The sequence below is a fragment of the Panthera uncia genome, chromosome E1 (assembly GCF_023721935.1).
Source record: "Panthera uncia isolate 11264 chromosome E1, Puncia_PCG_1.0, whole genome shotgun sequence".
NCBI lineage: Eukaryota > Metazoa > Chordata > Mammalia > Carnivora > Felidae > Panthera > Panthera uncia.
In genome coordinates this window covers 19,064,878-19,091,514 of record NC_064814.1, presented here as the reverse complement: position 1 = coordinate 19,091,514, position 26,637 = coordinate 19,064,878, and the positions used below count along the sequence as shown (strand labels likewise).

At 41.2% G+C, this 26,637-nt stretch overlaps 1 protein-coding gene and 1 long non-coding RNA gene across 9 annotated transcripts in view; one reads left to right on the top strand and one right to left on the bottom strand.

Annotated features, from left to right (window-relative positions):
* Window positions 1–19,231, bottom strand: part of CEP112 (centrosomal protein 112) — a 413,298-nt gene extending 394,067 nt beyond the window's left edge. For 2 of the 8 annotated variants that reach the window (XM_049637673.1, XM_049637674.1), the window contains exons 1-4: window positions 19,132–19,229; window positions 11,899–12,012; window positions 8,148–8,338; window positions 5,430–5,602 (exon numbers count right to left, since the gene is read on the bottom strand). In XM_049637673.1, coding sequence (XP_049493630.1) covers window positions 5,430–5,602; window positions 8,148–8,338; window positions 11,899–11,998 — 464 coding nt within the window. In that variant the 5' untranslated portion in view covers window positions 11,999–12,012; window positions 19,132–19,229. Of the gene's footprint in view, window positions 1–5,429; window positions 5,603–8,147; window positions 8,339–11,898; window positions 12,013–19,131 lie in introns of those variants that run through there. The other 6 variants (XM_049637678.1, XM_049637676.1, XM_049637675.1 and 3 more) reach the window with 6 other exon arrangements.
* Window positions 593–4,849, top strand: LOC125927377 (uncharacterized). The gene is made up of 2 exons (XR_007459317.1): window positions 593–720; window positions 4,519–4,849. It is a non-coding gene; the product is annotated as an uncharacterized LOC125927377 (long non-coding RNA).
* Window positions 19,232–26,637: the final 7,406 nt, after the last annotated feature.

The following is a 26,637-nucleotide window of genomic DNA, read 5'->3' as shown; positions in this document are numbered from 1 at the left end:
GGCTACGTGGCTACTGTAGAATGATACACACCAAATTATTGATGACTATTACTTCCCATGAGCAAAGTGGAGTAAGGAGGACATGGAGAGAAAGACTTTGACTTTTTACTCCACATATTTCTACTCTGAGGTTTTTACAAGAAGCATGTATTGTATATGGGTTGTATCATTTCCCAAAATGAGGATAAAAACTGTACTAGTCATCTACTGCTGCGTAACAAATTACCACACACTGAAGAGCTTTAAATGACACAGATGTATTTTCTCCTAGTTTCTGTGGGTCAGAAGTACAGACACAGCTGGGCTGGGTCCTCTGCTTAGGGCCATGCAGGCTGCCATCATGGTTTGCCCAGAGCTGGGTTCTCATCTGGAGGCTCTACCGGGGAAGGATCCACCCTCCCCGTGCACATGGTTGTTGGCAGCATTCAGTGCCTGAGAGCTAGAGAATTCATGGCAGCCTGGCTCTTCACAGCCAGCAAGGAAAAGACAGCAAGACTCTGAAGTCAGTCTGCTAGCAGGACAGAGCCTTATGTGTCATAATGTAATCATGGAAATGACATCCCATCACCACTGCCATATCCTATGAGAAGCAAGTCACAGGTCCTGCCTGAACTCAAGAGGAAGGGATTATAAGACTGTGAACACCCAGAGGAGGACCATGGAGTTACCCGGAAGTCCGTCAACCGCAAAGGCAATTAAGGTCTCTACCAGATCATAGTGGTAAGTACCCGAAGGATGACCAGGAAGTAGTATCTATGGATACAGCTCATGGTTGTAGAACTAAATGAAATTAGCCCAACTGTACAGGGATGAGATCTAAGTCTGTGGTCTCATCAGTAACATTTTGTAAAACCATGCACCAAACTCAAATGTAGGTAAATTTTTCACTGTCAAGAAAATAAGCAGGGGGCGCCTGGGTGGCTCTGTCAGTTAAGCATCCAACTCTTGATTTCGGCTCAGGTCACAATCTCACGCTTCAGGGGATCGAGCCCCACACGGGGCCCTGTGCTGACAGCACGGAGTCTGCTTGGAATTCTCTTCCTCTTTCTCTCTCTCCCCCTCCCCCGCTCATGCTCGCTCTCTCTCTCTCTCTCTCTCAAAATAAACTTTAAAAAAAATTTTTAAAAAGAAAAGCAGATATTTGACATTAAAATACAGTAATAGATCTCTAATAAAACAGCAATGCAATTTAAAAAGTGGTTTTTCTAAAAGAAAACACTGGTAATAACATAACCTTCAACAAGAAAGGTGAAAAAGGAAAGCAAAGAATAAAACGAGGATGGGACTAGCTACGTGTCGAAGCAATCCAATGTGAAATGCTAAGCTTACTAGTGGATGATGTGTGGGGGGGGGGGGGGGGGGGGGGGGGGGGGAGAATGAAGCATAAGAGTAACCACGATAGCATATAACCTCAAACTACTTCTAACGTGTTTAGAACGAAGAACGCCCCGTCTCTTACAGGAAGAAAAAAGGTAAAGGGAAGGTGCCACCTCTCCTGAATAGGGAGGCCTAACAAAGAGGCTTCAAAAGGGCCCTGCATCTTTAACAATATGAAAAGGCTAGGACACAAACAGCATAATCTAAAATGCCATTAGAAATACTTCACATACAAAAAGGTCTAAGTAAAGCAGGATTTTATAAAGTGATCAAAAAAGAAACACTAAGGGGGAAAATCTTTTAAGATTAAAGAGGTTTTTCAAAGGACAAGTTGAAGTGCTTGTAAAATTTATGAGGCAGCATTAAACTTCAGTTCTAAGTAACAATAAATTATTCACTATAAAAACATACATGTGTCAAATATTATAAGCCTCTTAAACTTTTTAAAACAATTTCTTGCAGAACTGATGAGATGTACTAGGTCAACAGTAGCAGATACTGACTTTTTCATTGGCACAGTAAGACCATCAGTAGGGCTCTTCCTGCCCCTTCTGATCTCCTCTCACACATCATGTGTTTACTTGGCTTTTAAATCAACTTTATTGCCATTAGCTAAAAGAAATGTCAGTTTTACTCTTTTCAATGCCTTCCTGTTCACAAAATTACAAATATCTGTTAATTCGTGGACCTGTGGCTTCAAATTTCAAGTCCAATTAAAATTTGCAAATATGATGGAATGAAACGAAGAGAACAATAGAAGAAAAGATAGTCTGAGAGCTTTTGTTTTTGCAGCACTAAATGGCTGTCAATTAGCCTTGGTGATATTCGGGCACTTGACCAGAAAGACAGTTCATTCAGTCTGTCTTTCCCAGCTCAGTGTCTTTAGATTGCTCACGGTGTGTGAAGGGCATCCCTACAGCCTGTACCCACACCTCTCTTAACTTCTAAAATGGATCCTTTCCTCAACTTGTCCTAAAAGATTTTTTTTTTTTTAAATCCTTATGGGCCATCCTCTCTGTCACAATCTACCTGTCTCCAAAGGTTTTTGTACACATTAAATTAAGTAAGTGGCAGTGCCTGACACAACACAGTCACTCATGCATGTAAGCACTTATCAAATATAAATACTTACGTGCTTCCCAAGAGGTCCCCGCCCGGTGCGAGACACTGGAAACACAGTGCAAATAGCGAAAGCACAGTCCCTGCCTCCTGACATTTAGTCTAGCACGGAGAACAGAAACAGAAGACTTTGCACGCCACGAACAAGGAAACACAGAGTCACTTAAATAGACCTGGGGTGTCAGGCAAGATTTTTTCGAATTGTGAGATCTGAAGGGTTGAGTAGGACCAAAGAACTACCTGCTTTTCCCCTTAATTACTTATTATATAACTGATAACACACGCCTCATACTTGAATAATTTGCATCAAATGCCATTTTATTATAGGTGAGCAACAAAGAAAAAGAAGCTATTTGTTAAAATTGGGGAGATTTGGGGGCGCCCGGGTGGCTCAGTCAGTTAAGCATCTGACTCTTCATTTCAGCTTAGGTCATGATCTCACCGCCATGAGATCAAGCCCCGTATTGGGCTCTGCACTGAGCGTGGGGCATGCTTAGGACTCCCCCTCTCCCTCTCCTGTCCCTCCTTGTACCCTCTCTCCCTGTCTCTCAAAAATAAATACATAAGTAAACAAATAAATAAATACAAATAAGTAAAATTTTAAAAAATGTTTTTAATTATGGAGATTTCACCATGGTATCATTTTCCAGAAAAGTCACAGAGTAATATCTGAAGAATATTCTCACTAAATTTTCTTAAACTTTATCCTCTGTTCCAAGAAAGGAAAGTCCATTACTTGGATTTCCTGAGATCTCAAGTCTGTTTTCTACCCTAAGCCTCAATTTAACACACACCTCAATCTTCACGAATATCCCCACAACTACACATAACCACTACATGGAAATTAATCCGTGCACTTAATGCTCTTCCCTGTTTATCTAAAACAACATCAGAAAGCGAATTTCTGCAGGATCTGGGTAACAAACGAGTGATTATGCTGCCAGACGTAGGGACATTCTTCACTTCTACAAAGATGTGGTCTCCCTCCTCTTTTTGAGTTTTCGGACCCCTCTTCGTCTACCTTTCTTTTTTCCACTTGTGATAGGATGCAAAAGCGTTAAAAGAAATACTTCTTCCACCTCTCGACCCTACTTAAAAGGGGAGAAAAAGTTCATAGTCAAACAGAGATGCGACTGATCTCAAAGTCAGTGCCAAAAATGAGCAGCGAATAGTGAAGGCATTTACTGGGGCAGTAACCAAGTGTCACTTAACTCCCACGTGTGACTGGCTTCTGGAAAGATGACTGAGTCTCTAGTTTTTTAAGGAGCCCAGAAAGTCAGGTTTTTGTTTAAGTTTTGGTTTCTTTTAATGTATTTAATCTCTATACCCAACACGGGGCTCAAACTCATAACCCTGACATCAAGAGTCACATTCCCTTCTGACTGAGCCAACCAGGCACCCCCAGAAAATTATGTTTTTATGTAAAACTCCCAATGGTTCACTTCGAATAACTCGTTCAAAAATCCTTAAACACACTACAGACGTCAAACAAAGCAAATCTATGCACGTGATTCATTGAGTCCAAGAAGATCGTCAGTTTCCAACCTCTGGTCTCAGCTCCAAGATATGGGAAACTACTTTAGTTCACCTTTATACTGTAAACTCCATATGCATTATACCTAGAAGGAACGCAGCTTTCAGTTGGACGCGCAAGAAACGTTTTGGCAAACACCAAGCTCACGGACTGTGAGATCTCACAGATTTTTCAGCCAAACCGAGAACTGTGTTTTCCTTTGCATGCAGACCACATTCTCTTCACACCTCCGTTGATCTGCTATAAGGCTAACGAAAATTCCACAGTAACACCTCCTCTACTTTTAAATCTCCTACGACTGCTAAGACCAAGCACTGCACACCGTGTGCTAGGGACTCATCTATTCACCTCTTTTTAATCTTCTGAATGCACCCTGAATTCTATCACCCCTTCCTTTTTCGCCTCTCCATTTTGTGTCCCCTCTCTCATCAAAACATTTCACATGGGCTGGATCTCTCACGTTGTGTTCGTCCGTTCTTTTCCACCAGAATGCCTGAGGCCCGAAAAACATCAACCGCGCTGCGTCAACCAGGAAGACATTTCACATCGCTAATAACATTTCTCCATCTGATTAAGGAATAAACCGAACAAAATGACAGCACAAAAGAGAGATGACACTGGTAACCAAACCAAATTCCAAAAAATGAAAACTACCAAGAGAACGGTGAGGATGAAGCATAAAGTATGATCCATGTCAACTGCCACCGTGCAACATTTTGACATTTCAGAAAACAGTGCCAAGGGTAAAATTCAAAATTTGCTAAAAGCCCAATGTAAATCTATCCCTCGTAAGAGCCAAAAGTTATCCTACAACAATAATCTACTTTTTGTGTATTTGCAAAACTTAGAAGTTTATCTTTCTCTGCACTAAAAATCCTTAAGTTTAGTGCTCTAGTGGGAAAGCACAGTTGAATGGGGTTTACCTTTAAGTCATTATTAAATCAAAACAAATACCGCTCAATAGGGAAAAAGAAAAGAAATTCAAGTATAAGCTTCGAAATGAATATGCAGGATGTTATATTTTGTTCAAGTCATTGATAATGTTCTTCATTCATGCTTGTCATGAAGGAACACAGAGAATGAAATTATTTAGAGATTCTCAGGCACTACTTTCCAAGTATTGGCATATATACATATATAAATACATGTCTATATATTTAACGGATACCCAGAAGGGGCTAAATATGCACTGGGAATCTTGAATATATGAAAGAAGTTAAATTGTTTTACCTACCCAACATCCCTTCACAGCCCTCAACTTTAACAAAATTATAAACTAAACCAACTACTTACCATAAAAATGAAAAAAATGAAAAACACCACCAGGAGAAACAATATATGAAGTTGTGAAGGTAAGCTAAATGACGAATCCCATTTGAATCCCATTTTCACAGCATACCTGTGCACATCAGTCGGCGACTGCACCAAAGAGTAATCTTCTCCAGAAGAAAGCTTCCACGATTCATTTAATTTGTGGTCACTGGTTCCCAGCTCACCCATTACCCAGTCTGGTAATCCTTCCGGGCTTGAAACTTTTGCTTGTGCTGGATTTGGTTCATCAAAATAGATGGACTGATTTTTAAAAATTAGAAAAATTATTCTTTCAAAATGTACTATAATGAAATAATTACTTAAGATGTCCATCAAGTTTCAAGTTTGGTAATAACTTTTCAAATACTCAAATTCAATTATCAGAAAGGCACAATGAATTATAAAATATTAGAATACATAAAACAGATAACATTTTACATTTTAGTTATGTTTTGGTGTGTAAGAAATCTGATAAATGATAAAAATTACATGACAAGTAAGTCTAATAATTATTTGTGCTACAAAAAAATACAGCTTTATAAAAAGGTAAATGGACCACAATGATTTCACACATATGTGGAATTTAAGAAACAAAACAAAGAAAAAAGGAACCAAACAAACAAACCAGACTCTTCACTCTGGAGAGCAAGCTAGTAGTTACCAGGGGGGAGGTGTGTGGGGAGATGGGGAAATAAGTGAAGGGATTAAGAGTACGCTCGTCTGGATGAGCACTGAGCGATGTACGGAAGTGTGCAATCATTATATTGTACACCTGAAACTAATATAACACTGTGCATTAACTACATCGGAATTAAAATTAAAAATAACAATAATAATAAAATGCATGTAGGAGTGACATGTTTGGAAACTCACAGCACAAAGAACGGAAAGAGGAAATCCTGTAAAGTTCTTCCATAATCCATAGATTGGTATAATATTTTGGAAGGTAAACTGCCACAAATTAAAGATGCAAATCGTAAGCCCTAAGGCAACTACTAAAAAGGAGACACGAAGCTAATAAACTGATAGTGGAGATAAAATGGAATATTAGAAATGCCCGATTAAAAAAAAAAAAAAAAGACCAATGGAATGTTCTTTTTAAAATCATGTACTCTATTTCTTTCTGTGATCATTAATTACTCTTCACACACACACAAAATCAGTGGGCAGAGAACCCACAATCAATAAAAATCAAAAACAAAAATTAGGCTAGACAATTAAGCTAAAGGAAGAGCAACAGAGGTGTTGCTAGACTTGTAATTTAGTTCTGGCCAAGCCATAAACTAACTAGAAAATCCAACACGGGTCTCTGGACCTTCTTGTTGTTATTATCTGTGAAGTAAAGCCTTTCCGATGATTCTATGAAATGAGTATGATGCAATACACTGGTATCTTAACATCTGAACACGTTTCAGAAAACGTTCCCCCTTGGGTCTTTAAGAAGAGGACATTCACCCACTAATAGTTTTTCAAGCAGCGTGGGCTTCTTGATACCCTTCTGAAGAAAACTCTGCATTAACTGGATACTTCTCCAACAATTCTCTGAATCCCACACAAAGAATCCTCGAGAGGGTGTTCTCTGGGAGAGGTGACACACGACCCTCTATCCCAAGTCAGACATGCACAGCAGTCATTGCAACGTTCAAATATCACGTAACTACCATCACCAAGACTACTGATCTGAAGCAAAATATATGGCTCTACTTTAACGTACAATTGGTAACAGCATCAAAACTTTTGGCATCTTGGGGGACAAAACATAAAAGACTCTTAAATATAGAGAACAAACAGGGATGCTGAAGCGGTTGTGGGAGGAAGGATGGGCTAAATGGGTAAGGCGCATTAAGGAACGTACTCCTGAAATCACTGTTGCACCATATGCTAACTAACAATAAATTAAACAATAAGTAAATAAAAAAAAAAAAAAGAAATGACCTTGAAATTAAAAAAAAAAAAAACTTTTGGCATCTCTAACTTGGATAACAGAAATTATCATTTAGTGTGCAATGTGCCTCTTGACTGCAAATGGGTTTAAGTTAACCAGAGTTAACTCACAAAGTTAGCTTTCTTAAAAATATATATATATTTATATTTATATTTATATTTATATAGTATAGTATAATATTATGATACTATACTAATATAGTGTGTGTGTGTGTGTATATATATATATATGTACATACATAAAACAGTCCACTACCAACACCTAGTACTCCAGATTTCTCAAGTATTCATCAAACACCACACAAACCAAGGCATATTTCATGGTTACAAGGATCAAGACACTGACAATTAACCAATGAAACATAATTATAACTGCCTTTCTAATAGCTGATTTTGACAGTGAAATTGAACAAAGTATAAACTCCCAACTTCCTGTCATCATTTCATTAGAGAAGAAAGGAACTTTAGAAGTCTCTCAATCCAACCTCTCATGAATTTTTTAATAATGTGTGTGAAAGAGTTTCATAAACTAGAATTTACTAATACGCATAAATGATGGTTAATGTAATCCAGCAAAAACTAATGGGAAATTAAGGCTCAATACAAAAAAATTCACTGTGAGTTTTTTAGAAATACTGCAGAATACTGTGGGATGGCTCCATCAATAAGCATAGTCCCCTTAAGGCCAAATCTGACTTCTATTCAAAGTAGAAAAAAGTAAATTAGGAAGGAAAATGAACAGTTTTAACTAATGTATTACCTAGGACTTGTAACTCAATAATATAACCAATCCCAAAGGGGATGATGAATTGACACTTTTAAAGAAATGGAACTCATACATCTTCTGGTCAGTGACACCTACCATGTAGGAAGGTAAGGTTTTCAGCGTGCCTGGTTCCGGTCGGTGTGTAAAGGGGCCTTCGAGAGCTCCTCGCTTAAGCATATGCAGTAACAGTTTGGCATACAGGTTCCGATTCTTCCTGCCCATTAGTCCTGCACCTGTTCCTGAAGGCTCACACAGCTTTCTGATCCAAAGCGCACACCTCTGTCGTTCTAGAGATACGTAAGAACTATTAAAAACTGGATTTTTCAGGGACTCGGGTGGCTCAGTCAGTTGAGCATTCGACTTCAGCTCGCGGTTCGTGATCTCACGGTTCATGGGTTCGAGCCCCACACTGGGTTCTGTCCTGACAGCTAAGAGCCTGGAGCCTGCTTCGGATTGTGTCTGCCTCTCTCTCTGCACGCCGCCCCCGCCATGCCCCCGCTCACACTCTGTCTCTCTCTCACTCAAAAATAAACAAACATAAAAAAAAAAAAAAAAAAAAAGAAGCTGGATTTTTCAGAAAATAAAACGTTAAAGACCTACAAAACACCTGCTCTGGTCTAGAGCAGAGACTGGCATACTTTTTCTGTCAAGTGCCAGATAGTCCTCGTTTTAGTCTGATCTCTGGCACACCTGCTCGGCTCTGCCACCATAACATGAAAGCAGCCGCACACCATATGGAATCAAATGGGCATCAGTATTTTCTAAGAAAACTTTACAGAACAGGTAGCGGGCTAGATGTGGCCCTGGGAGGCTACAGTTCGCCAACACCCTGGTCTACGGTTTATCTTTTTCAGTTCATTAGTGATCAGGTAAGACAAATGCAAAGAAGTACTTTCTTAAAAATAAAATCTCTGGATCACTACCAGATAAAGAAGAGATAAAGTAATATTAAAAGAGATAAAATTTTACTATAAACACATCTCTAAGATAATCTTAGTTGGTTTGAAAAAAATCTTCCTATGATTCCAATTATAGAAACCAAAAGAGATATTAAATGCAATCTTATGTAAGCATTTTAAACTTAATCTAAAATTAGATCTTGGGCACCTGGGTGGCTCAGTCAGTTGAGCATCTGACTCTTGACTTTGGCTCAGGTCATGATCCCAAGGTCATGGGATTGAGCCCCACATCAGTCTCTGCACTGACCATGGGGCCTGCTTACGACTCTTTCTCTCTCTCTCTCTCTCTTTGCCCCTCTCCCCTGCTCGTGCTCTCTCTCTCTCTCCCTTTCTAAAAAACAATAACAAAAAATAAAATTAAATTCCAAATGTTTTCTTTATTAAAGCTGATAAATTTCAGATTTAGAGTTGATTAATTTAGGGTTTTCTTTTAATCCCTCTAAAAATAATTGAGGGCTATTAACATGTAATTTAGCAAACATAATTATCCTTTTAAAAACTACCTTAAAAATACAGTACTGTTTAATCCACCATATAACCTATTGGCTACTTTATCTGAACGTGACACAGAATTGTTTTTAGGTCTCATGAAAGCTATTTTGACATTAATCTTTTATCAGTCTAACTCAACCTGAGGATTATATATCTAACATAAATCGTAAGTCTGCTTTAATCTCTTAGTTTCTAAAGGTCACATTCATTTATTGTTTTACCTACAAAAATCGCTAGGGCTGGATTTACCGCTTTGCTCATACCAGATTGATCACTACAGGTATGAGGGCTAACCTTTTAAGAAGTTTTGTATTTTTAGCTTTGAAAATTATATAACCACAAAGCAAAGTTCATGAAATACTGGGGGTACTTGGGGCAAAAAGAAAAGTAAAACAGATAAACTTAAGGAAACACTTTTTCAAACTATGTATTTTCTAAATGTCTTGCAGAAAACTGAAACCTATATAATATCTTAATGGCCAGAATTCAGTACAATTTCATTACTGAAAAGAATTCAGTACTCTACTTACAATATTGGGGAGAGCAATTATCAGAAGTAGAATTTAGCTAGAAGAAAATATAAGTTATTATCATTGTTCAGGCTCTTGACTAGGATGTGAGTTCCAGATCATTCACTATGAATTAATTAATTAAATAAAAGGGCAGGATATACCAATACCGGCAATGAGTCATGAACCAAAGACCACAATTAATCCAATTCTATGTACCTAACATCCATTTTTAAAAGAAGATGAAATATGAGGGTAGTTTTATTTGAAATACATTTATAATGGAAGACTTTAATACAAGTTTTTCCTAATGAGCAGATCTAATGAAAAAGAAAAAAAAAAAGGTAGTGAACATCATAAGAGAACACAACATAGATATCATTGTGAATACAATTAATCAAATAATATACAAATAATACAAATAACCATGAATGAGCCACGGGACATGAAATATGCATCTTGAAGACTAGCAGAAGAAGAAAGAGGAGGTTAAAGTCTGACGAGGCAAGAGAAGACAGTTGGGAAAGAAGCCTGGAAGAAAGACCATGCTGACTAGGAAAGGTTACAGCCGTGGAACAATGGGTGACCACTAGAATGCATAACTGCTACACGACGCTCCCTTCTCCCAGCACAGCATCCTGGAACAAATATCTAATGTTGAGTTGCTTCCTCATTTTGAACACACGGTTCACTTAGACACCTCAGGGAAAGAGGGAACTTGGACAAAACTCGGGTAAAAGCCAGAGTTTCTTGGCCCCACTCCCGCTCTCCACTGCCAAACTACCAAATCAGATTTGCCTTTACGGCCTATTGTCACTTAGAGAATCATCTTGGCCCCCTCAACCTCTCTCCAATTGTCTTCTGATGCCTTAAATTATCTGGAAAGTCTTTGATTTGAGACAGAGACTCTCATTCCATAATTAGAGAAAACAGGCCAAGAAATGCAGACAAGGTAGCAACAAAAACTCATTTGCAATTGATTTCACTCAGTCAACCAACAAGCATACAAGACCAACAGATTCTTTTCTGCTTTGATACATAAAACTGTTAGACAGCAGAGGGACAGCAGGCTCCTGAAAGAAGAAGCATTTCAGGGAGGAAAAAGATGCAGGAAGGAATAGTTGAGAAGAAATTTTAAACTCTCTAAAGAAACTTTAGAGATCCATGGGCTTTAAGCTCATGATGCCTAAGAGTGGTGTCATATTAAGATCTTTCCACAGTTTTCTAGAATATTATCACTAAATTTCTATTTACCCTTGAATAGCTCAAAGCAAACAATCCTACATCAGCTTCAGATGAAATTGTTATTAAAGGAATTCAGCTTTGGGGCACCTGGGTGGCTCAGTCGGTTAAGCGGCTGACTTCAGCTCAGGTCATGATCTCGTGGTCCGTGAGTTCGAGCCCCATGTCGGGCTCTGCTGACGGCTTAGAGCCTGGAGCCTGTTTCGGATTCTGTGTCTCCCTCTCTCTGACCCTCCCCCATTCATGCTCTGTCTCTCTCTGTCTCAAAGATAAATAAACGTTAAAAAAAAAAATTAAAAAAAAAAAAAGGAATTCAGCTTTGTTTTCATTGTGATAGTTCACTGGTTTGAGGAAATATTATAAAGAAAAAAATTAATCTTAAGAATCTAGTTTACGGGGCAGCTGGGTGGCTCAGTTGGTTAAGCGTCTGACCTCGGCTCAGGTCACGATCACACAGTTCGGGGGTTCGAGCCCCGTGTCGGGCTCTGCGCTAACAGCTCGGAGCCTGGAGCCTGCTTCGGATTCTGTCTCCCTCCCTCTCTGCCTCTTCCCCACTTGCGTGCTCGCTCTCCCTCTCAATCTCTTTTTCAAACATAATAAATAAACATTTTTTTAAAAGAATCTAGTTTACAATCATAATCTTACCTGACCTATGAGGTAATTTTAGAACAAAGGGCTTCATATCTACCACAAAGTGATCAAATTCTGCATCCAGCTTCTCCCACTTTTCTTCTTCACTTCCCATTTCCAATATTCAGTCTGTAAGAGATTTAAAATTAAAATATTAAGACCTGTCTGCTGAGGACCACACAGCTCTGATGAAAGAGAGCAAGGAAAACACATTAGCGTCAAATATCCCCAAACTATCGATAGATTTGTTGTCATCCCAGTCAAAATCCCAGCAATAGTCCTTGTAGATATGCACAAGCTGAGTCTAAAATGCATATGGAAAGGAAAAGGAACCAGAAGAGTAAAAGCAATTCAGAAAAAAAAGAACAAAGTTGGGGAGCTCACACGACCTGATCTTAGGATGTCCTATAAAGCTAAGGAGTCAAGACAATGAATGCAGTGCTAGTGAAAGAAGGCACACAGACCAATGGAACTAATCGGAGGTCAGAAATTGACCAACGCAAGTATGGACAGCTGGCATTTGACAAAGGGGCAAATCACGGAGAGATGACAGGTTTTACCACAAATATGCTGTAACAATTTGGGCACCCATATGCAAAATAAAGAAAAAAACCCTCAACCTAAACCTCACACTGCAGACAAAAGTGAACTCAAAAGAAATCACAGACCTAAGTGTAAAATGTAAAACTATAACACTCTTAGAAGAAAACATAGGAGAAAATCTTGATGACTTTGGGTTAGGCAAGGATTTCTTCTCAGGACACCAAAAGAACTACCCATAAAGTAAAAATTATTATATTGGACTTCACCAAAAACAGAAAAAAAAACTTTTGCTCTGCAAAGGACTCCATTAAGGGATTGAAAAGATAAGTCACAGACTGGGAGAAAATATTTGCAAATCATATATACATATATATATATATATATATATATACACACATATATATATGCGCATATATATGTATATATGAGTCACAAAGGATTCACATCAAGAACATACAAAGAACTCTCAAAACCCAACCGTAAGACAACAACCCAATAAAAATAGCAAAAAAAAAAAAGAAAAAAGTCACTTTACCAAAGAAATTATACAAATGACAACTAAACACATAAAAAGATGCTCAGCATCATTAATCATTAGGGAAATGCAAATTAAAGTCAAAACGAGCTCTCACTACACACTCTGTAGGACAGCTAAAATAAAAAATGCCAAATAAACAATACCAAACGCCAGTGAGCACACACAATGACAGGAACTCTCAGGAACTGCGGGTAGGAGTGCGACACGGCACAGCCACCGGGGATCACGATTTCATAGCTTCTTACGCCATTCAGCACACGCTTGCCACGTGACCCAGAAATCTCACCCTTGGGTGTTTCCTCAAGCGAAACAGTCTTTATTCACACAACCTTACCCGAAGGTAAGGCTTATAGCTGCTATCTCCTTGGGTAATCAAACCCCAGGAAACAAGCCCAATGTCCCTCCCCTGGGGAACAGGTAAACAAACTATGATGTACCCACACAACCAAGGAGTACTCAGCAACAGAAAGCAATGAACCACTGGCATCCGAACGGAGCACGGATAAACCGCAAATGTAGCCCACTAAGCGAAAGAAACCATTCTCAAAGGGCGACACACTGTATGGACCCATTTGTATGACGTTCTAGAAAAGGCAAACAGTGTGGGCACAGAGAACAGTGGTTCACAGGGCTCAGCAGCTGGGGGAGCACTGAACACAAGGCCGTGGCACAAGGAACACAGCTGGGGTGTCGGGACTGTTCCGCGTGTTGAATGTATAGGAGGTTAGAAGACGCTGTTCCAGGCATGTGTAGAAGCTCACCAAACTGTATACCAAAAAAGTGATTTTTAACTGTATATAAATTCAAAAACGTTAATTCCCCTCAAAAAAAACCTTAAAGTATCAGTCTTCACATTTCTTCCTAATTAGCAAGAAAAATACTATATGTAAGAAGGTGAATCCCAAAACTCGGTAGGTTTTGACAAAACTCCTTAAATTAAAACTATCTACGCTCACCATGTTCCTTTCAATTAAAACATGTCTTGAGGCACCTAGGTGGCTCAGTCGGTTAAGCGTCTGACTTGGGCTCAGGTCATGATCTCATGGTTTGTGAGCTCGACCCCTGCATCAGGCTCTGTGCTGACAGCTCAGAGCCTGGAGCCTGCTTCGGATCCTGTGTCTCCCTCTCTCTGTGCCCCTCCCCCTGCTCATACTCTTTCTCTCTCTAAAAAATAAACAAACATTAAAAACAATTTTTTTAATGTCTTGAAAGGGATATGGACTCCCTCTACATTACACACAGTCCCCAGTTTGTCATTTACTCATTTACAAATTATATGTTGGAAAAAAGCTCTGTTCCGCCTCATTAGCTGTCTTCCTCCACAGCCGGCCTCGTCTCTGCCCAACCAGCTTCTAATACTTAACTACAGTACCTTTCATCTTACTACCTACCAACAGGCTCTTCCTAGAAAGTTCTCTCTGCCTGCCTCTGGGAGTAAACCACAGCTTTTGCTGGCCGCCATGACTTCCCTCCCGGTTGTCAGAGGTGAACCAATTCTCTCTCGGGCCCATGGTACCCACTCTCTGGGGTCTTCCACTCTCCCCTCGGCCTCGCCCCGGAAGGAAAACACTTACTGAGATCCGTACTGCCGCGTCCCAACCGCTGCCCCTCCAAGCTCAATCCAGAAACTCTCCTCTTAGGAGGCCCTCAGCACCTGACTAGCCCTTGTCCTCCTCATTCCCGCCGCTCTGATGTTCCCAAATCCCTTCTATCAGATCACAGCTCTTACCCTCTCAAACGCTCTCCTCCTTCTGCTCCCTCAGCAAGGCTGTGCTCCTTGACCACCTGCTTCAATCCCCAACTAAGGGTCTGGAGAAAACAGGCACTGCCTGTAGTCACACAGCTTCCTACCTTACCCGAATTGTCAGGTGTCTTTCACCATTTCCTGCTCCACAAAGCAGCTTTTAAGCTTTTACCAGACATTTTAAAGCCCCTCAAACTGTTCTTTTCTCCTCTCACTCTGAATTAAAAAAAAAATCTTACCTCGTTTCATGGAAAAAATAATAGTCAGGTGGTGACACCCCAAAAGGCTCTTCCTTCTGCCTCTCAGCTTCCCTCTAAGAGAACAGAATACCTCCTTTCCTCCTTTGCTTCTATATCCAAAGCATGAACTCTCCTCTCTACTGCCAACACTTCGATCACCTATCAGTTACCTCTTCCTGGGTTCAAACTCTCCGCTCCTGGGGTCTCCATCCCATCCCCCGTTCCCATTCTCTAACCCCCCCTGAAGTCAATATATCAACAAATAGTCGGAAATGTCTCAAAACCTACCTGTTATCTCTCTTCTCGCTGCCACTACCTCAGAGATATTGCAACCCACTATCTGGTTTCCCTGCTTCAGTCACTGGTACCAGAAGAAGCCCCCCACCCCCCCCCACCCGCCACCTCCCAAGTGCAGAGCTAAGCATATCACTCTATTTTAAAGTCTCTCCTAGAGTGCCTGGGTGGCTCAGTCGGTTAAGCGGCCGACTTCATTCAGCTCAGGTCATGATCTCAAGGTTGGTGAGTTCTACCCTTGCATCAGGCTCCGCACCACCAGACCATCTCTCACCTCTCCCTACATACACACTGCCTAATACACCCACCCACCAAAGGCCACCTCCCTACCGCTGACCTCCGTGCCATGCCTCCAACCCTCCAAGCCCTTACACGATTCCACGTCTTCCCCACAGGCTGTCCCCTCTGCCTGCGGTCAGGTAAACACAACTCAAATGGCACTTCTGAATAAAGCCTGCCCTGCTCGGCCTAGACGCCCATTGTGCCAGACTCAGCATGCACTGCTCACATCTGGGAGCAGCATTCATCGTGCTATCATTTTTTGTACACATCTATATATTATTTACATGTCTTCCACCATCTGTGACATGTTCCTGGAAGGCAGGGCCCCTGACTTACACATCTTAGTGGGCACCTAGCACTTTATCTGGCACGTATTAGAAGCTAAAGAACTGACTGGTAAATAAATGCTAACAAAAGGGAATAACGTCCCACTTTAACGTGACCAATAAGTTTTTAAAAGACTCTGTTCTGAGTACCAAACAGATCTGCTAGAATAGAAATATTATATGGCCGCGCGCCTGGGTGGCTCAGTCGGTTAAGCATCTGACTTCGGCTCAGGTCATGATCTCACAGTCCGTGAGTCCAAGCCCCGCGTTGGGCTCTGTGCTGACAGCTCGGAGCCTGGAGCCTGCCTCGCATTCTGTGTCTCCCTCTCTCTCTGCCCCTCCCTCCATCGCTACCCCCGCCGCCTTGCACTCTGTCTCTCTCTCCAAAATAAATAAACATTAAAAAAAAAATTTTTTTTTAAGAAATATTATATGGCCTTAATTCTATTTACCAAAACTGGCAATCCTACCTTCTGCATCACAGTAGAAGAAACATATTTTCAAATTTAAGACTTGGTTAAGAGAAGTTGTATTTAAATGCATTTTCTGGGGCGCCTGGGTGGCTCAGTCGGTTGGGCGTAGGACTTCAGCTCAGGTCACGATCTCATACTCCATGAGTTCGAGCCCCACGTCAGGCTCTGGGCTGATGGCTCAGAGTCTGGAGCCTGCTTCTGATTCTGTGTCTCCCTCTCTCTCTGCCCCTCCCCCATTCATGCTCTGTCTCTCTCTGTATCAAAAATAAATAAACGTTAAAAAAAAAAATTAAAAAAAATAAATAAATAAAATAAATGCATTTTCTGATTGGTTAGTTGGCTTGGGGGTGTTTGGAATGGCTGTTTTGCATTCCTACAATAACTAACTGCATTCTAATATAATTACACCCGTTATGTACTTGGTAACAAAAGGCTAGATACCACTGCAGAGTATTAGATCATAAAGGTGAAAAGCAACTATCCAAATGGATGACCAAACAGAAACTCACAAACCCAGAATTCTGAACACAGCTCCAGCCCAGGAGTATACTCCCAGGTTTTAACAACGCATCCTGCCCTCGTACTCAAACATTTGCCTGACAACACCCACCAATAAAGCTAAAGCAAAAGATTTTTAATAATCACTAATTGGCAATAAATTCTTTGACACATGCAGGAGATGTTAGTGTTTAACGTTAGAGAAAACTAAAACTCAACAGCTAAAAGACTCACCCAAAGTCATGAAATAAAGCGCAATGCTAGAATTAAAATTCTGAAGTCCCTAGCTCTCAGATCCATTATATGGAACCTGTGGGCCATTTACATACATGTCAGCAATATCTCCAACTAATAAAGACATATTTTGAAAAGTAGAAAGGCAATTGGAATTGTTATAAGGAGACACAATACTGGAGTACACATTTTTTTAACACAATAAAAGGTCAATATGATATTTACAAAAAGCTAAAAATCTGCATCTCCTTATCCCTTATTTATTCTCCAATAAAATTAAGAAATGCAAAAAGGAAAAACTGTTACCATTTCAAACCTTCAAGGAATTCTTCCTACACAAATGACATCTTTTTTTTCAAGTTCATTTATTTATTTTGAGAGAGAGAGTATGTGTGCAAGTGCGCAAGGGGCAGAAAGAGAGGGACAGAGAATCTCAAGCAGGCTCTGCCCTGTCTCTGCAGAGCCTGATGCAGGGATTGATCTCACAAACCATCAAGACCTGAACCGAAATCAGGAGTCAGATGCTTAACCGACTGAGCCACCCAAGCGCCCCACAAATTACATCTTGTAAACAAGCTATATCTACTTAGTTCCATCTAATCAAAAAGTTTTACCACTATTTAAAGCTCTATCTTTGACTGAGTCTTTAAGTACTTCTCATGTACCTACTAGTCACATAAATCACTTCAAAACCAAAAAAAGAAGTCAATTGGGTGACTCTTCTTAATAGTTATACTCTATATTTGATCATGTCTTTTATTTAACTCACTGCCATTGTCTTTTTTAAAACCTATTTATATGTGGATGCCTCTCAAATAAGCTAAAACCTTCTCAAGGTGCTTAGCTGCCATAGGAGTCAGCAAGGCAGAAAGAAGCAGGCCACAAATATTAAAAGGCCTTAGGAGAAAAGCAGCCACACTGCCAAACAAAAAATACACCCCACATATATGTATATGCCCGTTGCCAAACACAACAAACGCATTCCTGAAAGTTGCAAGAAAAAAAACCATTTTGTTCAAAACATATTTTAAATGTATGGTGAGTCATTCCAGAAAACTTGAAATACGTCCCTCAGTAGCTCAGTCTTACAGGTACATGGGATGTTTGGACAGTTAGGGGAGCACTGATAGAGCCTTCCCTGACGGGGCCAGGAGCATGCTGTGTGCTTTACAAACGTCTCCCGGTCATAGCCCTGGGAGACAGGCACTATTTCAAAGCCACCTGCCAGAGCAGGAAGCTGAGGCTTAGCAGAGTTAAGTTACTGACCTAGAGTCAGTCCCACAGAAAGTGGCAGCTGGGCCTGAACACGGTGTGCCCGTCATCGTGCGCTCCACCCCACTGCAGCCCGACCACTACGCGGAGGCTCCTGTCGTTTCGTTTGCCTTTTCTTATTTTTACTCCTCTTTTAACATAAAGGACAAATAATAAAATAGCCACCCAGTGATCAGAATACAGGCTGTTCGTCTGTACTGATGTTGTTTTCTGTTGCACAATGGAACTCGGAAACCCTCGCTGGCCCCAGCACGCCGCGATGCTGGGCCAGGCCTTCCCGAGCTCACTGCTGTCGGGACTGTCCCCACAGAGGAGCCAGCCCCTGGGTTCTGCCCTCACTCTGGGGTCGTCCATCCTGTCCTGGGAGGAACTTTCCCTGCAAGAGTGGAGAGCGGGCACGGGGCGGGCGGCCTGCGGGCCTGCGAGCCCGCGAGGCAGCGGCCGCTTCCCTACCTTGTCCCGGACACAGATTTCTCCTCCCCAGCGGAGCGGTCCGATCTCTGGACCCCGGCTCGCGGACCAGCTCCATCCGCCCAGCAAACTTTACCCAGAACTTTCCCCGTCCGCGCCCGGGCTGGGTTTCACTCCACAAGTGGAACCGCAGCGGTCTGCGCCCAGAGCCCCCCAACCGGGCGCGCGCCCCACAGGCCTTGCGAACGGGCCCGGGGCCTGCGGGGCGACGCCCCTCCCCGGACCGGCGGGCACGGGCGGGGCGACCGCCACCCCGCGCAAAATTCCACTCGAGAACCCGGGTTGTAGGGGCAGGACGGGGAAACTCGGGAAATCAAGAACCTGGCGCCCCTACATGCAAGCTTTCCGGTCGGCCGCCGCGCCGCCACCCCCACCGCCGCCACCGCGAAACGGTTTCAAATCCTTGCGGGCCGCCGCCGTCGCCGCCGCCCAGCAGCACGGGGGCGGAGACTTCCGCGCTCACATTCCCCGCCCCCTTCCCCACCCCTCCGGCCGCGGCCTGCGCGCGGCGCCGTTGCCATGGCGACGCTCCCGGCGAGGGCCGCCTTCGCCCGGCAAATCGGGGGCGGGACTTCCGCGCTGGTTTCCCCGCCCTCCCGGTCGCGTGGTGGGCCCCGGGCCGTTGCCATGGCGACGCTGCGGGTGGTCGCACTGCCTCCCCCTCCGCCTGGCAGCCTAAAGGCACGTAGGCGGGTCCCAGGCGGAGGTTCCTTGGGAAATCCCACCGCTGTCTGCACAAGGCTGCCCTCGGGCATCCCGCGAGGAGAGTAGCCCGTGAACATTTTAAGCGTCGTGGAGAAGAAACAAGTAGAGGGGGAAAAAAATGGAATTGCTGGAGGGTGTTCACAAAAGGGTGTGCCCATTTGGACAGACGTCGCTGAGTCTCAAGGAGTGAGAGTTTACTGCCTGGTATCTCACAACCCACAAGTGAATGAGGTCGGATTAAAGAGGGAAAATGAGCATTACCTTGTCCCCTTTTTTTTTTTCTTTTTTTCTTTTTTTTTTTTTTTTTTTTTTTGCATTCAGAACTATCTGAGGTTTCAAGAAACTTGCCCCCAAATTCTGAAGATGCTAAAATAAAACAGAAGGTTTTGTGCTTATCAGTTCTGTGTAGAATGGCAAGATAGAGTGGAAAATGTAATTTGGCTCCTCCCAGGAAGCCTCAACCTCCTCAGGGCAGTCTCCGTGTGTGCATTGCTGTGTTATGGTGTTCTTTGGTCTTCTATCGCATTTCTGGAAAGGCTCTGAAGTATATTTATTTAAATACCAGGCAGAAACCAAATTTAAGTTGTAGAAACACTCACTTAAATGAAATTCAGTTTACCACTGTTTTTCATCTAATTTCACAACAGGACTCCTTCTGCAGTGTCCCTGCAACACTCAGTGTGATGCCAAATCTAACATAAGCACAGCTTGAAGCAACTTTTCGGTTTTCCATAAAGAAAATAGAAGATTCATTCACTTGTAACTAGGTACTTTCAAGCTTCCAGAGGGAAGTCCTGGTCTCTCCAAGGTGCTTTTGCAAACCCCTTCCACCAGAAATAAGTACCGACCGTTCTTCATTGTTTCAGTGACTAATTATGAAGGCTAAGGGAAGGCAACGGTATGAAATGTTTTTAAAAACGAGTTTTCCAAAGCATATTTGGGCATGTTTATAGCTAAAGAATGATCAGTAATCCAGATCATTCGCACTGCCAATCAGGGATGCAAAAGCCATGTACGCAATTGATGGCAGGAATCTGACCACATGGTGAAGTTTAAAATATGTAACCGCGTTGCAGGAAGAACGTGAAATGAATTTTTGACATTCGATGTCTAAATGAACATGAGCAAAAAAAAAGCAAAAAAAAAAAAAAGGAAGATGAAGAAAGAGATCAAGGGGGAAAATGTAACAAAGTCAAATTCATCTGAGGGGAAATTACTGCAGAGGGGAAAAGATGTGACTGAAAGTAAAAAGTAATAAAAACTGATAGTAAACTTCTTATTTTCTCCAAGTGAAAGTAAGAAGATAAGAAAATCTCCCTTTATATTTTTAAGAACTAGCAGATTGTCACTTTTTTCATTTAAAAATAAAGTATGAGCGCCTGGGTGGCTCAGTCAGTTAAGCGTCCTACTCTTGATTTTGGCTCAGGTCATGATCTCACCTTCATGGGTTAGAGCCCCGCATCGGGCTCTGCACTGACAGTGAGGAGCCTGCTTGGGATTATCTCTCTCTTCCTCTCTCTCTGCCCCTTCCCCACTTGTGCTCGCTCTCTCTCTCTCTCAAAATAAATAAATAAACTTAAATTAAAAAAAAAAGAATATACAGTTGACCCTTGAACAATATAGGTTAGTACTGCATGGGTCCACTTATACACCATTTTTTTTTTGTAAATACAGTAGCACAGTCCTATAAATGCTTTTTTTCCCCTCTTCCTTATGATTATCTTTTCTCTAGCTTACTTTATTGTAGGAATACAGTATATGATACATGTAACATACAAAATTCGGGTTAATCGTCTTTCTGTTCTGCTCAACAGTTGGCTATTAGTAGTCAAATTTGGGGGGAGTCAAAAATTATACATGGATTTTCAACTGTGGAAGGTTTCATCCACCCTAATCCCCATGTTGTCCAAGGGTCACCTGTACATATATACCTATACAGATGCAAACAAAAATATTGTTATGATAGGCATGGAGGTTTTTATTGTTATTTATGTCATAAATATGTAGGTGAGATACCAGCTTGAGACTGGGCTGTGTTCACCTTAGGATTCAAGCCTATATGTCCTATTGAGTGACCTCTCATTACATGAGAACCAAGGAACCCCTAAGAGATGGTGAGCAGGTCTGGTTCAGTGGTAAGAAAGAACATTGAAGGAAAGCACTGTGCTGGCCATGCAATGGTTTCCAGCTCTCCTCCTCTTGTTGTAGTAGAGTGATTCCTAATCTTCAGAGGTAAGGAACTTCCTCTGAAACTCTTTAAAAGTTATAACCGTCCTCCCTTACTTCTCCACCATCAAACGCCTACATGCCCTAAAATATGCATACAAATCAAAGGATTTCCAAATTTTCTGAAGTCCATCCATAGTGCCTAGGTTAGGAACTCCTGCTGTGTGGATTTTATTTTTTTTTAATGTTTTTATTTATTTTTGAGACAGATACAGAGCATGAGCAGGGGAGGGGCAGAGAGAGAGGGAGACACAGAATCCGAAGCAGACTCCAGGCTCTGAGCTGTCAGCACAGAGCCTGACGTGGGGCTCGAACTCATGGACTGTGAGATCATGACCTGAGCTGAAGTCGGATGCTTAACCGACTGAGTCACCCAGGTGCCCCTGTGTGGATTTTATTTTTTTTTTTAATGTTTATTTATTTTTGAGAGAGAGAGAGCACCCAAGAGGGGGAGGGCAGAGAGAGAGAGGGAGAGACACAGAATCCAAAGGAGGCTCCAGGCACAGAGCCCGACGTGGGACTCAAACCCATGAATCAAGAGTTCATGACGTGAGCCGAAGTCTGATGCTTAACTGACTGAGCTACCCAGGTGCCGCCTGCTGTGTGGATTTTATACCCATTTAAACACTGAGAACAGGGGGCGCCTGGGTGGCTCAGCCGGTTGAGCGGCCAACTTCAGCTCAGGTCATGATCTCGAGGTCCGTGAGTTCGAGCCCCGCATGGGGCTCTGTGCTGACGGCTTAGAGCCTGGAGCCTGTTTCGGATTCTGTGTCTCCCTCTCTCTGACCCTCCCCTGTTCATGCTCTGTCTCTCCCTGTCTCAAAAATAAATAAAACGTTAAAAATTAAAAATAATAATAATAATAAAAAATAAAAAATAAATAAATAAACACTGAGAACAGAAGCCATCACCAGCATTTGTGAACATGATTCTGAAGGTACCACACTCCATACAGACAACATTGCCCCTAGCAATGGGTTCTAGCAACCTCAGGACAGGCATCAGTAAAAAGTAGCAGCAGCAAGGAGGCCTTCATCGAGCATCAGAGACCAGAAGTGAGAATAACAGCATCCTCACAGCTCCTCACACTTGGAAAAAAATAAATGACACACAGCATACGGTAGCTGAGTAAGATACAGAGCATACCCTGTATGCTGGGTGACCCTGAGGACCTCCGTTAATATTTGGGAAGAAATAGCTGGAATGAGAGTCAATTCAGGGACCTCAAGGGTAAAGCCAGATAAATACTCTTTTGTGACTGTTGTAGTATAGCCCCAAGCTTATGTGGCCTGAAAAATACAGTTTTGTGTAAACCTTTTATGGCCAAACACCTACACCAACCAATTAATAGGACTTCTGTGTCTGGTTATCTCATAAAACATAATGTTTTTTCAGCTCAAAATATATTTATTGAATGCTGCTAGGTGTCATTGAACATCTGGTATATGTCCTCAGGGAATGTTTCCTTTTTTTTTTTTTTTTTTTTTTGAGAGAGAGAGAGAGAGAGAGGGAGAGAGAGAATCCCAAGCAGGTTCCACACTGTCAGCGCAGGATAGAGGGCTCAAACTCACGAACTACAAGATCATGACCTGAGCCAAAATCAAGAGTGGGAAAACTCACGAACCACAAGATCATGACCTGAGCCAAAATCAAGAGTGGGATGCTTAACTGAAAGCCACCCAGGCACCCCAGCTGTACCAGGAATGTTCTGACACTATTTTTTGCTTCAGCTTAAGTGTCACTTACTCAGAAGGGCTTTCATTGATTTTTTTTTTTATGTTTATTTATTTTTGAGAAAGAGAGGGAGCGTGAACAGAGGAGGTGCAGAGAGAGGGGGGGACAAAGTATCTGAAGCAGGCTCTGTGCTGACAGCAGAGAGCCCGATGCAGGGCTCAAAGTCAAGAGCCATGACATCAGGACCTGAGCTGAAGTCGGACGCTCAACCTACTGAGCCACCCAGGGGCCCCAGGCCTTCATTGATTCTTAAACCACCCTTACTCTCTTTCACGGTCCCCTGTTCCTTTTCTTCACTGCATCTACCAAAATTTATGATCAAATATTAATGAATATCAACAATCTTTTTCAAATGCTGGTGGCTCCATAAGGACAGGAACCATATGCGTCGGGTTCACCGTTGTAGACCCAGCCCCTTGCAGAGGACCTTCCACTTAGAGTCAATAAATCTTATTGATTCAAAGAATGAAGGCAGATTGGTCTTCTGTGCTTTTCTCTGCACCTGTGGCAGAATATAGCCACTCCTTAACTTCCTAGTTTACAGAGCTCCCATTCAAGAGTCCCGGAAGTCTAACTTTTCTGAATCCAAATATCTTTCCAGGAGAGTGCACCTGATTCCTCTGGTTGAATCAAATGAGCACACTTCATCAGATTGGGTATGGTCAGGAGATTGGGCATCCCACTGTATAAACATGACTTTATTAGCTCATCTTTGTGCTCAAGGACAGGGATTGGCATTTCTTTCTCAGAGAAGGGGACAGATGGGGTCCCCCAAATGGTCCCAACTACAAAAAAGCTTCAGGAGTTGTGAGGACAAAAATGAGTTTCTGTCCCCTAGAAGTTTAAAATAGAGTAGGAGGTAATAAGACAAACATCAAGTAACCACATTTGGAGTCATTTAAAAGGTATATAAATAATACGTTATGGGAATAGAGGGAAGATAAAGCAAACACTAAAAAGTGATAAAGTCAGGGTATAAAAATATATACTCAACCTTGTTTTACCTTTGGCTTTAAAAAGGTTTTGAAATTGAAACATTATTTCCATTGAAAATATTGTTTTAAAGAAAAATATTGTTTCCTATCAGCTACAAATTACTTAAATGAAATGAGTTTGTTTCAAAAACAAGTAACATTTTGCCTCAATTTTAAAAAATCAAATGGTAACATAGCTGATGTTGTAGTGTAAACATGAGAGTAAAAACATGACTGTAAAATATAAATTGTTTTTCTTTCTTGTGTGAGAAGTTGATTACGCTATGCTTCTCATGTTGAAAGGAATCTGTTTATTTTCCAAATCTAAAATTGAGAGATTAGTCTAGAGAATACTGAACAATGTGAATTCAATTCTTGCCTACGTAAAAACATGGGGAAATGTGACCTTTAGCTAATTAGAAAGATAATAATTATCCATACATAATTTGAACTAAGCCTGCGTTTTGTTGTATTAAATCTGATGAACTCTATATTTTAAACTCCTGATCTATAAAACTATAGTAACTATAAAACAGACCTGGAGATTACCTCCATTTTATTTAAGCCACTGTCATTTGAGTTTTCCATTTTATAAAGTTAGATATAAATCTAATTACAGTAACTTACTTCTCTTAACTTTAAGTTATGTAAATAAAAAATTTACATATTTCCTCAAGGCATTCTTTTGATACCTTGATGGCCCTAAAGATCAATACCAAAAGTATAAGTCTGTACTAATAACTACTAAAAGTGAGTTGCAAAATATTATTATTCCATTTTACATACCTGCCAGACACACAAAGAAAGGAAAACAACTTGTAAGAATCTGAATCAAATGTGGACAGTGACTCTCTAGGGGAAGCAAATAAAGATATTTTAAGTTCTGTCTATTTTATTTTCCAAATATCCTCAAGCCTCTCCAAAGATAGCACCATTTTGGAGAAATTGACCCAGACACTAAATTTTGAAATGTAATCTTTCTCCTGTAAAACTTTTTCGAGTCAGGGCTTCAACAACTTCAGTGCTAACTTACCCAGTAAATTGAAGGACTGTGAATAATAAACATATAAAAAATAAAGGACAATACAAAAGAACAAATGGTAGTGATTTTGGATCACTGTGGTGGCTTATCTGGCAGTTATCCCCACTTACTATCAAGACTAATCAAGAGTTAAATACAGAGAACAAACTGAGGGTTGACGGGAGTGGGGGAAATGGGTGATGGGCATTAAGGAAGGCGCTTGTTGGGATGGGCACTGGGTATCATATGTGAGAGATGAATCACTGGATTCTAATCCAGAAGCCAAGGCTACACTGTATGTTAACTAATTTGAGAATTAAAATTTTTAAAAGAGAACAATCAAGAGTTAACCGTAAAGGGAAATGGAACTTTTCTTCCTAGACTGAGGTTTTTGAATTGTGTTTTTTCGTTCAGATTATAAAGTTTTTAAATTTTTTTTTAATTTTAATTAATTTTGAGAGAGAGAGACAGAGCGTGAGAGGTGGAGGGGTAGAGAGAGAGGGAGACACAGAATCCAAAGCAGGCTCCAGGCTCCGAGCTGTCAGCACAGAGCCCGACACGGGGCTCGAACTCACAAATCTGCGAGATCATGACTTGAGCCGAAGTTGGACACTTGCAAATGCTTAACTGACTGAGCCACCCAGGCACCCCCAGATTACAAAGTTTTCATGCTACTATATGGAAACTGGAAATCACTGAAAGGTTTAAAGAGGAAAATAAAAAAAATTATGTGTAATCTCACCATTAAAGAGTAACCACTGTTAATAATTACATGTATTTTCTCAAATCATATATGTGTGTGTATACATGTGTGTATAATGATTTTACTATTGATTGCTGCATCATCTGCGTGCAACAGAATTTGCTTAATTATTCTCCTGTGATTGGATATGTAAGTTATTAGCAATTTTTGGCTCTTGAAAATAATATTACTGTAAATATCTTTTAATATGTACATTATGGTTGAAGTTTCGGCTATCTCCATAAAAGATATCCCTCTGGGCATAAAAATTAAGGCTTTTGACTGGTACTGTCATATTGCTCTCTAGAAGTGTTTTTGCAAACTTGCAATCCCATCCAATGGTCCCTGAGAGTGGCTGTTTCACATTAAAAATTTTTCTAATCTGTGCTAACTATATATATATATATATATATTTATAATTAAAGTTTAAATTTATTT